At 40.1% G+C, this 12085-nt stretch overlaps 1 protein-coding gene across 1 annotated transcript; it reads right to left on the reverse strand.

Moving 5' to 3' along the window:
* Positions 1-314: 314 nt before the first annotated feature.
* LOC114365803 (thioredoxin-related transmembrane protein 1) lies at positions 315-11663 on the reverse strand. The gene is made up of 7 exons (XM_028322473.1): positions 11496-11663; positions 9270-9437; positions 5930-6104; positions 5353-5454; positions 4548-4667; positions 3047-3121; positions 315-545 (listed from the first exon to the last, which is right to left on the reverse strand). The coding sequence occupies exons 1-7, from the start codon at positions 11645-11647 to the stop codon at positions 456-458; spliced, it is 882 nt and encodes a 293-aa protein (XP_028178274.1). The 5' UTR covers positions 11648-11663; the 3' UTR covers positions 315-455.
* Positions 11664-12085: the final 422 nt, after the last annotated feature.

A 12085-nucleotide genomic window follows, 5' to 3' on the forward strand; every position in this document is an offset into this window, starting at 1 on the left:
TGGCAGAACATGTGTTATTTTAACGTGTAGGCGTTCCCGACAAGGATGTGATATTGACGAAGTTTATTGAAGATCTAAAAAACATTATTATGTGCTACTATTGTTGTGGGTAAATGGTGTATCACATCACTAGTATTGGAAGGAGTAGCAGATTTTCAATAATTATTGATATTTCGATAGGTCGCTGAGCACGTAGAATTTTGTCCATTGACCCCACGCTACCCATCCTTATCGCTTGCGCGTAATTATATTGCCGTCGCGACTGTGCGACGCGCGCCCGCAGTGAGTGTGCGAGCGCGATAGCAATATAATTACGCGCGAGCAATAAGGATGGGCAGCTTGGGGTCATTGGACAAAATTCTACGTGCTCGCAGACCAGACTATACTGGCAACACTAGACAGCGGTCAACATGGTTGTTCGTGTACAAGGAGTGAGAGTGAGGAGTGAGGCGCGCTCAGTCGGCCTTGCGCGCGCGCCGCCGCCGCACCTCGCGCCGCGCGTCGCCCGCCGCCGCGCCCGCCGCCGCCGCCTCCGAACCAGACGACTGGAATAAAGATTATAACATTACACAAAATACAGGGTGGAATTTTGTAATGCCACCTGGAGGGAAAGTACTCTTAATACAGTAGTATTATACAAGTAGATAGAAAATTTTACTGAAAGAAAACATTCCTTTATTTTTGAAAATAAAGAGAACTGCATTCAAAGATTTTCGAAAAATTTTCGAAATTTCTGTACCATACCATACCCTCGTAAGACCGAAGAGTAAATATTGTCGACATCTAAGTATCGCCGAATGTGCTTTCAGAAGAACGAATAATTTGTAGTAGTAAACGCCGAGCACTTCGAGTAAAAAAATTTCTATGTTAGAGATTTTCTTTTGCATTCATATTTTCAGGGGCCCTATATAATAGTGCATAGAGCTTATTTTAGGTGAAAAATAATAAAAAAATGTTTTCTCTTAAAAGAACATTCGGTATTGCAGACTTTAAAAAGAAAAAGTAAATAAATTGTATTTTATACTTTAAAGCAAAACATAAATGTAACTTTCTTAATAAATTAATACTACATAAAGATACAATAATGATATTAATAAATGTAACTGAAAAGTTACAACGGTTTTAATTATATTTAATGTTTCATAATTAGTACTTTTAAAAGTACTATCGGTTTTATAATATACACTAATGATAGGTTAGAATTTATAAGAAGTAAAGTGAATATTCATGTTAATTATAATATTTACTAAACTAAAAATCAGTATGTTCTTATGGTAAATTTTCTCAATCATATGATAATTTTAAAAGTCCAATATTCAATTTCATCTTAAAAGAAAAAATATACAAAAACAATACTTTCACCATCAAGACCGAATGTTCCTTGCAAAGAACTATTATTTTCAAACGAAAAAAAATCTTACATAACTACTTCAAATTGGGAAAAAAAATTTTTTTGCTTGTTAAGCAGTATTTTAACTTAAATTATACTGGTCAGTTTTGCAATTAAACTACGTTTACGTGAAGAAAAAAAATTAATCGCTCATCACGTCTTCTCCGACGAACCACTCTGTCAAAGAAAAATGATAATTTGACAGTGACATTTTGTTTTTTTTATATTGATAGGTTCGGATACTTAATTTTGAACAGTTTAAGCCATAGAGTATCACTCTTTTTTTTCGATAGGCGCGAATTTTTGAACTTAAATTTATCGCTAAAGTTTTAGTTCCTCTGAAGGCACATCCGGCGATACTTCGAAATCACCTCCGAAAATGTCTCGGCGTTACTGACTACAAAGTTTCAGTTCCTTCTGAGGCACATCCGGGCTTACGAGTATACAATGAGGATCATTTCGATTTTTAGCTGTGAATGCAGATTTATAGGTCTAAGAAATCCTTAATACACAGTCCAAAAATTTTTGTTCTACGACAAAAATTGACGAAGTTATGGCCAAATTACTAAAAAAGTTCACTGACCGCCCGGCGCGGGACCGATGACGTCACTATATCCGATCCGAACGCTGCCGGCGTACTGCGTGGATAGAAAATATTTTTTTCTAGCCAAACTATCAGTTTTAGAGAAAAACTTGTTATNGTGTACATAATTAAAATAATTTAAGATTTCATGGTTTTCCTTTCATTTGATTTATCAAAGGACAGTGCCAATCCATGTATGGAAGTTGGACCAAGTGCTGCCCAGAATGAAACCATAGTGCATTTTGTTCCTCAGGCCAATACTAATTTATAAACCGGAGCGCACTGAAATTTATCCCTGGAGTTAAGAGAAAAAAAGTTTTGTTTTGAATTATTTACATACAAAATATCATCGATGTATACGTACTACGCATAAGATTTCGCGATTGTGGCATTAAATAACACTCGCTATGTTGAAATTAACCATACTGCATCCATAAATGTTAAATGCATAAATGTTATTTAAAATTATTTTTAAGGTAAATACTAACCCTCTCTCTGATGTTTTGCTGTGCCCTTGCAGGGCGTCACATGTATACCTACCTCTATTTTGCAACAACATATAAATTGTAATGTGACATGCAATAAACGTTTTGAATTTGAATTTGAAACCCAATTAAACTAATTTTTTCAATTACAATTCGAACAAAAATCTAAATTTACAGGTTATTTAAAATAAATTAGGTTTTTAAGAGCAGAATGAAGAGTCTTTTTAAAACAGTTGTGGTTTTGAATTATTGGGGTATGGTGTCAAACTGTCTATAGTTACGTAACATAATATTACACGAGACTTAGTCCAAAAGCGGGTCACTACACAAATTATAGAATGATGATAATGATTTACAAAAAAGTTAATAATATTTTTGTATTAGTACTTACAAATGTTGATTAATTTGAGACTTAATAGCGCAGTAAGAATAAGTTTATTAATTTGCCTAAATAAATATTTATTAAGGTACCTAATTATGTTAAATCACTTCTATGACACAAATAGCTAGGTCATAAGTAAGCGCATCGCTTTATTCAAATGAATATGTAATCTAAATACATAATAAAATAAAAATACAAAAACTTACGTCGCTCGGGGAGTTCTTCTCAGCGTCACTGTTGGCGTTATCGGCATCATCCACTATATCGTCGTTCAGGAGTTCCTGTAAACAAAAAAAAAATTAAAATATTTGGAAGTCAAAGTTTTTAGGGCGCTTATACTCTTCCCAATCAGCTTACCCTACCACTACTTTGAGTCACCATATTATGGGCTGGTGCTGAGAACTGGCGGAAGAAACTTATACTAAATAAAGATTAGACAAACAATTTGTGATGACTATTACCTATTTAGACATAAATTACAATCTTCAATCTGGAGCTAGGTCGTAAATTCGTAAAACAGCAATTTACATATCTACAAAATTATAAGATGCCCGTTTGGTGTAGTGGTTCGCATATCGGAAAACTATTCCCGAGGTCGCGGTTTCAATCCCCGCACGATACAAATATGTACAATACCCGGCAATAAACATTGCACATCGACCTTTAGAAAGAGACAATCGGCTAATTTCGGTTTCGTAGAGCGTTATCACTGTCGCACTTGAACAATGACTGACAATGACGTTTTGTCAAAGTGTAAACAAACTTTATATTAAATGTGTGCAATTGATTTTGTGAATTAAATTGCTAAAAACTTTTTATAGTCGTGAAAGAAAAGTGGTTTACAATGTGTTAAAGTGTTTGTCGAAGAGAAATACTAAGAGTTTAGACTATATTTTCATTGAATAATGTTTAGTCAATCGTATAGGTAGTGTGCGAGAGAGATAACGCTCTACGAGCCGAAATTAACCGATTCTCTTTCCAAAGGTCGATGTGCAATATTTATTGCCGGGTACTGTATTAAAGTAGCCAATAAGTTCGCAACACGTCATAAGGTTGTGTTGTCAACTTTTGGCCACAGGCATCACGAAGTATTTGAAGCTTTATTGAGTTTGGGCCAAGATAGCGCAGTGCATAGTGATGTATAACGTTCAATAATATAAAAAATGGCAATGCCAGATTTTGTATGGAAGGTGGCGTCTTTTTTTTCGCACGGCCATTGACCAAACCTTATTTTTTTATTACAAAATAGTGTAATAAACCAAACTTACTATGACATGTATACCTCTAAATTCAGTCTGAACTGAGTTACGAGCATTAGAAGTTTGATGATTTTACATTTGCTACTAGATTTGCTTTCTGTGCGCAAGTTTTGTAAGAAATTGCAACAAAATAGTGACATTGTATGTAAAAACAAACAATACCATCCATTATAGGCTCCAGCCATCAGTGTGGAGCAGAATCAGCGGAATAAAAAAATACGTCACTATTTTGTTGCAATTTCTTACAAAACTTGCGCGCTAAAAGCAAATCTAGTATGTAAAATCATCAAACTTCTAATGCTCGTAACTCAGTTCAGACTGAGTTTAGAGGTATGCATGTCATAGTAAGTTTGGTTTATTACACTATTTTGTAACCAAAAAACATGGTTTGGTCGATAGCCGCGCGAAAAAAAAAGACTCCAATTTCCGGCATTGTCTTTTGTCGTACCTGGTCGTCGGGCTTCTTGCCCTGGTCGCCCTTAGCCAGGCGGTCGAGCTCGGCGCGCGTCACCAGCACTTTGTCGGAGCGTCTGACTGGATATAGCAGGTCGATCACGCACACCAACACCTGGGTAAGGGAAAATTATATTAAAAACTTGAAAATAGCCTGAAGGTATCTTGTAAGGAAGGCCCTTCCAGTATCAATAAGGACAGATGCAAAATTTCAAATGTCAAGAGTACTTTTTCAATGGCCGCCGATAATGTAAACGAAATAATGCGACAACAAATTGCTTGTTCCCAACAAGTGATATTGTTTCTTTCGCATTAACGAAATCTCCTTATCCTCTCTTAAACTTAAGGTGTGACCCGTTGGGAAATAATCGTAATGAAAGAAGTCTTAACGAGTAACAGTGCAGCCAGTAGCAGTGTGACTTGTCGGGACAAAACATTGTAAAGAGATGTCCCATCGAGTAATGGTGTGACTGGATGAGAACAAGCGCAAAAATAATGTAAAAACATAAGAAGACCGCTCCAAGATTTGAAAGCGGACCTTTCTGCAGCCTTCATAAGGTCACCTGCCCACCTTAAGGGACCTCCACGTAATGCAAGCCAGTACGTGGTAAAGGTGTATGAGTCAAACCGGTTTCAAACTGGTCGCGTCATGTGTGGTCTCTCAACGGAATCTATGGTAGAAACTTAGATGCAACTCAAAAGTAACTTGAAGTTGCAGTTTCGTTGCAATTGCGTTTCACCGTGGCCAGTGGGCCTAACTAAAATGTATATATATACATGTATTATGTTTATGTCCTCACCAGTCCGAGCAGCGCGCCGATGAAGATGGTGGCGATGGCGAAGATCAGGTACGAGCCCCACGTGGGCAGCCCGTACGTCTCCATCAAAGTATTGTGCACGCTCTGCAACGGATAGATAGAAACTGTTTAATATGCAAGTTTTAATTCAGGGATGCACAGACCAGGGGCCACTCGACACAGATTATGAGCTGAAAGTGGGCCACAGAAAATAAAAACAACTGAATAAAGTTGCAAGTTTTTATATTTTCGTTATTTTTATTAGGTCTCTGGCGAGCGAACAGCTTGAATATGCTCACCGTTTACTCGTGGATAAATTAAATATGAAAAGTTCATATTTGATTACAATACAAAACTCCCAAGTATAACACTAATGTGTTGTAAAATACAAATAAAAAGATAAATGTCTAACATTAAAGGTATACAATATAAAAAGTTATAGCATTAAAAGTATAAGAATGGAAGCACCAATATGGAGACAGTACAGGACTGATTGTAGTGGAAATCTTTGGGGGTGGCATTTGTCTACTTGTGGACGGCCTTAGGCTGAAATGAACGGAGCAATCATTAATCCACTCACCCTTAAAGCCTGACTGAGCTTAAAGAACTCAGCCACCAGCGTCATCTGCAGCGAGTTAGGCGCCTTCCAGCCGGGGATGGGTTCCGTCTGCTTCCACCGCTGCTGCTGCACGAAGCCGAGCATTGAATCCGCGTCGCGCGGGCCTTTGTACTGGCGGAACTCGCCGTCTTTCACGCTGGAGAGAATAAAAAGTCATGTAAGTCATTTATGTAGAAAACGCAGCGTGAGACGTCCACCAACAAGGTGGCGACGACCTCTATAAAGGTAGCAGAAAGGCGTTGGATGCAGGCCGCTGCCAACTGGGCGATGTGGAAATTATAAGAGGAGAGTATGAGGTCAGCAATGGACGTCCTGTAGCTGAAATGATGATGATGATGAAGTCATTTATTATATGCAAAAAAAGGGGCTTTAAAAAGCGCTTTTACACTGTCCCAGTATTAGCTATAGATTTGTATTCAATTTCAAAACAGGCTATCTTATTTACATCATTTACAAAACGTCTACTTCTGATCATAGGTGCAAAATGTTTCCGGATTGGTAAATTCGATATTTTATAAGGTTTATTTGTCCACCTTGTGGGTGCGTTATTGTTCCTTGAACTAGCAATTTTTGTGCTTATGTCTATGTTGTAAATATGTAACATCTTTATTGGCTTTGTTTGTATTTCTAAATATTTCTTCTGCATTAGTCAATAATACCACAATACTCACTGGAAGATCGTAGGCAGCGCGGTGACCACGAATCTCCCGCTCAGCCCCGGTAACTTCCTGACGTCTCCAGCCTAGTTCTGTTAGTCCTTTTAAGTACCTCTTTTTATTAAGATTGCCGCCTTGCTTAATAAACCTACTCCCATTACCTAGAGGATAGTAAGTCCACTCACTAGAAGATCGTAGGCAGCGCGGTGACCACGAACCGACCGCTCAACCCTGGTGACTCGGTGGCGTCTCCAGCTTAGCTCTGTTAGTCCTACCTCTCTTTAATAAGATAGTTGCCTTACTTAATAAACCTACTCCCATCAGCTAGACCTAGAGGGTAATAAGTCAGTAAGCACCTCTCTTAGTCTTTTTAAGTACCTCTTCTTGCTTGAAAACCTAGTGTTATTAGCTAGAAGATAGTAAGCCTACTCACTGGAAGATCGTAGGCAGCGCGGTGACCACGAATCTCCCGCTCAGCCCCGGCGACTTGGTGACGTCTCCAGCTTAGCTCTGTTAGTCCTTTTAAGTACCTCTGTTAGTCTTTTTAAGTACCTCTTCTTGCTTGAAAACCTAGTGTTATTAGCTAGAAGATAGTAAGCCTACTCACTGGAAGATCGTAGGCAGCGCGGTGACCACGAATCTCCCGCTCAGCCCCGGCGACTTGGTGACGTCTCCAGCTTAGCTCTGTTAGTCCTTTTAAGTACCTCTGTTAGTCTTTTTAAGTACCTCTTCTTGCTTGAAAACCTAGTGTTATTAGCTAGAAGATAGTAAGCCTACTCACTGGAAGATCGTAGGCAGCGCGGTGACCACGAATCTCCCGCTCAGCCCCGGCGACTTGGTGACGTCTCCAGCTTAGCTCTGTTAGTCCTTTTAAGTACCTCTGTTAGTCTTTTTAAGTACCTCTTCTTGCTTGAAAACCTAGTGTTATTAGCTAGAAGATAGTAAGCCTACTCACTGGAAGATCGTAGGCAGCGCGGTGACCACGAATCTCCCGCTCAGCCCCGGCGACTTGGTGACGTCTCCAGCTTAGCTCTGTTAGTCCTTTTAAGTACCTCTGTTAGTCTTTTTAAGTACCTCTTCTTGCTTGAAAACCTAGTGTTATTAGCTAGAAGATAGTAAGCCTACTCACTGGAAGATCGTAGGCAGCGCGGTGACCACGAATCTCCCGCTCAGCCCCGGCGACTTGGTGACGTCTCCAGCTTAGCTCTGTTAGTCCTTTTAAGTACCTCTGTTAGTCTTTTTAAGTACCTCTTCTTGCTTGAAAACCTAGTGTTATTAGCTAGAAGATAGTAAGCCTACTCACTGGAAGATCGTAGGCAGCGCGGTGACCACGAATCTCCCGCTCAGCCCCGGCGACTTGGTGACGTCGACCGCGGCCGCGCGCATTCCCAGCTCTTTGCGCGTCGCCTGCGCAGATAGTTCCCGCCACGCCGGCGCGAGCGCATTGCACGCCGGGCACCAGGGAGCGTAGTCTTGCCTACTTACTAACAAGATTATTCCCAGCTCTCGTTCTCGACGCTGCAACTACGGTGTGCCAGGATCTACAGCTTGACCGTCTATAAAAACCTACTTACTAGATGATGGTACGTAACAAGGTGAACATGAGAAAATTTTTCATTTGAGCCTTCCCTAATGATTTCCAGATTCATCATCATCATTTCAGCCACAGGACGTCCACTGCTGAACATAGGCCTCCCCCAATGACTTCCACATCACACGGTTGGTAGCGGCCTGCATTCAGCACCTTCCTGCTACCTTTATCAGGTCGTCGGTCGACCTTGTGGGTGGACGTCCCACGCTGCGATTTCCAGATTAGCTTCCTGAAATCATCTGTCTACCTTGATGGTGGATGTCCCACGCAGCACTAGCTGGTTAGTCACCTACTTGATTTACAACCTTTAGCAATCAAGAAACCAGCTTCATTTGTTTTTGGTCTCCTCTTTATTGAATTTGACTGTTTGCCATGCTTAATAAATAGACCTATTCATTAGAAGTCCACTCACTGGAATATCGTAGGCAGCGCGGTGACCACGAATCTCCCGCTCAGCCCTGGCGACTTGGTGACGTCGACCGCAGCCGCACGCATTCCCAGCTCTTTGCGCGTCGCCTGCGCGGATAGTTCACGCCACGCCGGCGCGAGCGCATTGCACATAGGGCACCAGGGAGCGTAGTCTTGCCTACTTACTAACAAGATTATTCCCAGCTCTCGTTCTCGACGCTGCAAGTACGGTGTGCCAGGATCTACAGCTTGACCGTCTATAAAAACCTACTTACTAGATGATAGTACGTAACAAGGTGAACAAGAGAAAATTTTTTTTATTTGAGCCTTCCCTAATGATTTCCACATCACACGGTTGGTAGCGGCCTGCATTCAGCACCTTCCTGCTACCTTTATCAGGTCGTCGGTCGACCTTGTGGGTGGACGTCTCACGCTGCGATTTCCAGATTAGCTTCCTGAAATCATCTGTCTACCTTGATGGTGGATGTCCCACGCTGCACTAGCTGGTTAGTGACCTACTTGATTTACAACCTTTAGCAATCAAGAAACCAGCTTCATTTGTTTTTGGTCTCCTCTTTATTGAATTTGACTGTTTGCCTTACTAAATAAATAGACGAGAAGAGATACTCATTAGAAGTCCACTCACTGGAAGATCGTAGGCAGCGCGGTGACCACGAATCTCCCGCTCAACCCTGGCGACTTGGTGACGTCGACCGCAGCCGCACGCATTCCCAGCTCTTTGCGCGTCGCCTGTGCCGATAGTTCGCGCCACGCCGGCGCGAGCGCATTGCACGCCGGGCACCAGGGGGCGTAGCTGTGGAATATTAAGTATTACTTTAGTAAACGGCTCAGTCTTATTTGAAATAGCCTAAAAAATCAGTAGGGCCGTGTTTTGGAATGGAATACGGCCACTCTCACTCTGTAAATGTAGTGAGCCTTAGGACCTCCATCACGACGTAAGGTGGGGGCGGTCGGTCCGCCCCGGGTGCCAACTCATGCTACGCCGCCACCGCCCCCGTCTGCTCTCAAAGAAAACCTTTTTCAAGATGAAAAGGGCCCCGTTGATCCTGAAGTGCCCAGGGCCCCTAGTAGGTTAAAGACAGCCCTGGTTAAAAGCTATCCGACGATTGAAAAATCAGCCCTAAATCAGCTGGTCCCAGCATAATGATCTATTAGGATAAGACGTCATCATTTCATTTATTTCTTAAGTTAGGGAATGATTCACGGAATGATTCACTAGTGACTAGAATATTGTTTGCATTAGTCAATAATGTAACGCATCATCTTATTTTCACGATTATCTGTGTTTATGGCATTGTCTGTATGATGTCATAGATTAAATTAGTTGGTATCATATCCTGAAACCTTCTAAGGAAACACAACTGTTCTTGATGTAGAGAATCAAATGAGGGAGTCATTTACATATTTAGATTCCCAGAAACAAACCTACTAACTTGGATGATTAAAATGAAATAAAAAGTTATAATCGTTTATATTGACCTTGTGAAAATATTATACAATTTTATACATATAAACACTAGAAAAGTACAGAGAATGTAGTATAAATTTGTGTGAAAATAATCAAAGTTTATGTGAGTGAAGTTGTGGGTATAAGGTAGTTCAGCTATGTTGAACCAGGCCTGTTCATCTCCGCGAGTTTACATCGAAAACAAAACACGCACGATGGCCCACCTACAGGATACTATTCGACAGGGCCTCACATACGAGCGAACATTGACTCACGCACGCGTATTCTTGTGTATGATGGAAGAAAATAAAGAAAATGGTGTACTAAATACTGTGCAGTATTTAACTGCCTAAATAATAATAAAAACACAGAATGTAATTTTTTTAAGTTGCCTCAATACACTGAGAGGTAAATAAGTAGTTAATATTATTCATGATAATTCATGCTAAATAATGTATTTCCTCCGCCATTTTCCGTGGTTTGGCACCTCACGTCACATCATTTTACCGAAGTCAGCCCTATAGCTTCGGCCCAGTGCCGATCACTGACGTTTGTCAACAAAATGGTGCTTGACTCTTGAGACAGGCTACATTACACCATATTGTTAAAGACATTGAGCATACATTTTTTTAAATACCATCGCGAAGTAAAACTTCTGTACGTAGTACTTATTATTATTCTGTGGTTGAACTATCAGGTATCCGCTTACATTATGGAAGCAATGGAGTATTGAGCGTCATGGCCATTCCTAAAATATAAAAATAGATCACTATTTATCAATGTTTACAAACCATTTAACATCTACCAGAGTTGCCTCTAACTATTGGTAATTGATTCCAAGGAAAGGTCATGTCATATTTTTGATGATTGTTATTCAAATAAATGGTTTGTTAAATTGTAAACTGTAATCTTATTAAAGAACTTGTGTAATAAGAAAACCTCTGTGCATAAGTTTATTAACAACTTAATAATGTTTTCTGTACCAATTCATAGAAACTTGTAACAGCAACAACAATAATACTCTAGCTAGATGTGAAACGATCTAATTAGAATTAATTTTCATTAAAATTGGATCCTTTTGTTGCCCTGTGTCACATGAAAAGCATCCAGTTAAGGAGACAATAGTAAAAAAGTATGCGTCACGGTTTTCGAAACGGTTCTTCGGTCGGACCCTAGCTAGGCACGACCTTGTCGTGGTTTATTGAACCCGATGTGGGATGCTTGATTTTCACACCAATACCACCACCATTTATGCCAAAAACCATGCTAGATATCCATAAGAATAGTCCACCCTGGGCGTAGGTGGCTAAAAATAAGCTCTAAACAAACCAATTACATCGAAAACCGCAGCAAAACTTACATGACACGTTTTTACAACGAAACCGGTGGTGAAAAAATACTCACAATTCCACCATCCATTCTCCTTCAAGGATGTCCCTCCAATTATCTTCATCTAGCTCACGATTTGCACATACTGAACTGGTTAGAAAACATAAAATAACAGAGAAACAAAGGGAAAAATGTAAAAATTTCGGTGCCGTGTGTACGCGCGCCATGTTTGATTATGTTGTAATGTTGCCAGAAGTAAAGACTGAAAATGTACCAAATAAAACGTAAATTTTTTACTAAAATATTATTTGAAAGAAAAAATAAATAAACAAAACTAAAAGTGTTAAAACCCAGTTCTTTCACAAACAACAAAGCAATAAACAACAAGCAAATCAAATTGTTTCATAATTAACGTTTTTTAGTTTTTGAAACCTTGCAAAATCTCTCTTTTTTTTAAGATTATTAGCAATTTGTATTGCACAAATTATTAATAGTCCCGTTGGCCTCTCGTGTTAAGCTAAATAAGCTTGTGCTACGAGTGGGCTCACCACAATAGTCGAGCGGCGCGGGTGGGATTCGAACCGCGGCGCGTTCCTTCGGATCTCGAGTCGGCCAGTCCAACCACTTCACCGTTGGGCTATTGTGGCTATAAAATCATTGAATTA

The sequence above is a fragment of the Ostrinia furnacalis genome, unplaced genomic scaffold (genome assembly GCF_004193835.3).
Source record: "Ostrinia furnacalis isolate ACB-3 unplaced genomic scaffold, ASM419383v2 OfSCF7650, whole genome shotgun sequence".
NCBI lineage: Eukaryota > Metazoa > Arthropoda > Insecta > Lepidoptera > Crambidae > Ostrinia > Ostrinia furnacalis.

What these genes read in the sequence shown, in the direction of transcription:
- LOC114365803 (XM_028322473.1), bottom strand. Translation starts at nt 11,647, where the DNA reads ATGGCGCGCGTACACACGGCACCGAAATTTTTACATTTTTCCCTTTGT. An exon ending in GGAGAATGGATGGTGGAATT is followed by an intron (nt 9,438 to 11,495) that starts GTGAGTATTTTT and finishes AATATTCCACAG; the next exon opens with CTACGCCCCCTGGTGCCCGG. An exon ending in GCGCTGCCTACGATCTTCCA is followed by an intron (nt 6,105 to 9,269) that starts GTGAGTGGACTT and finishes TATTCTCTCCAG; the next exon opens with CGTGAAAGACGGCGAGTTCC.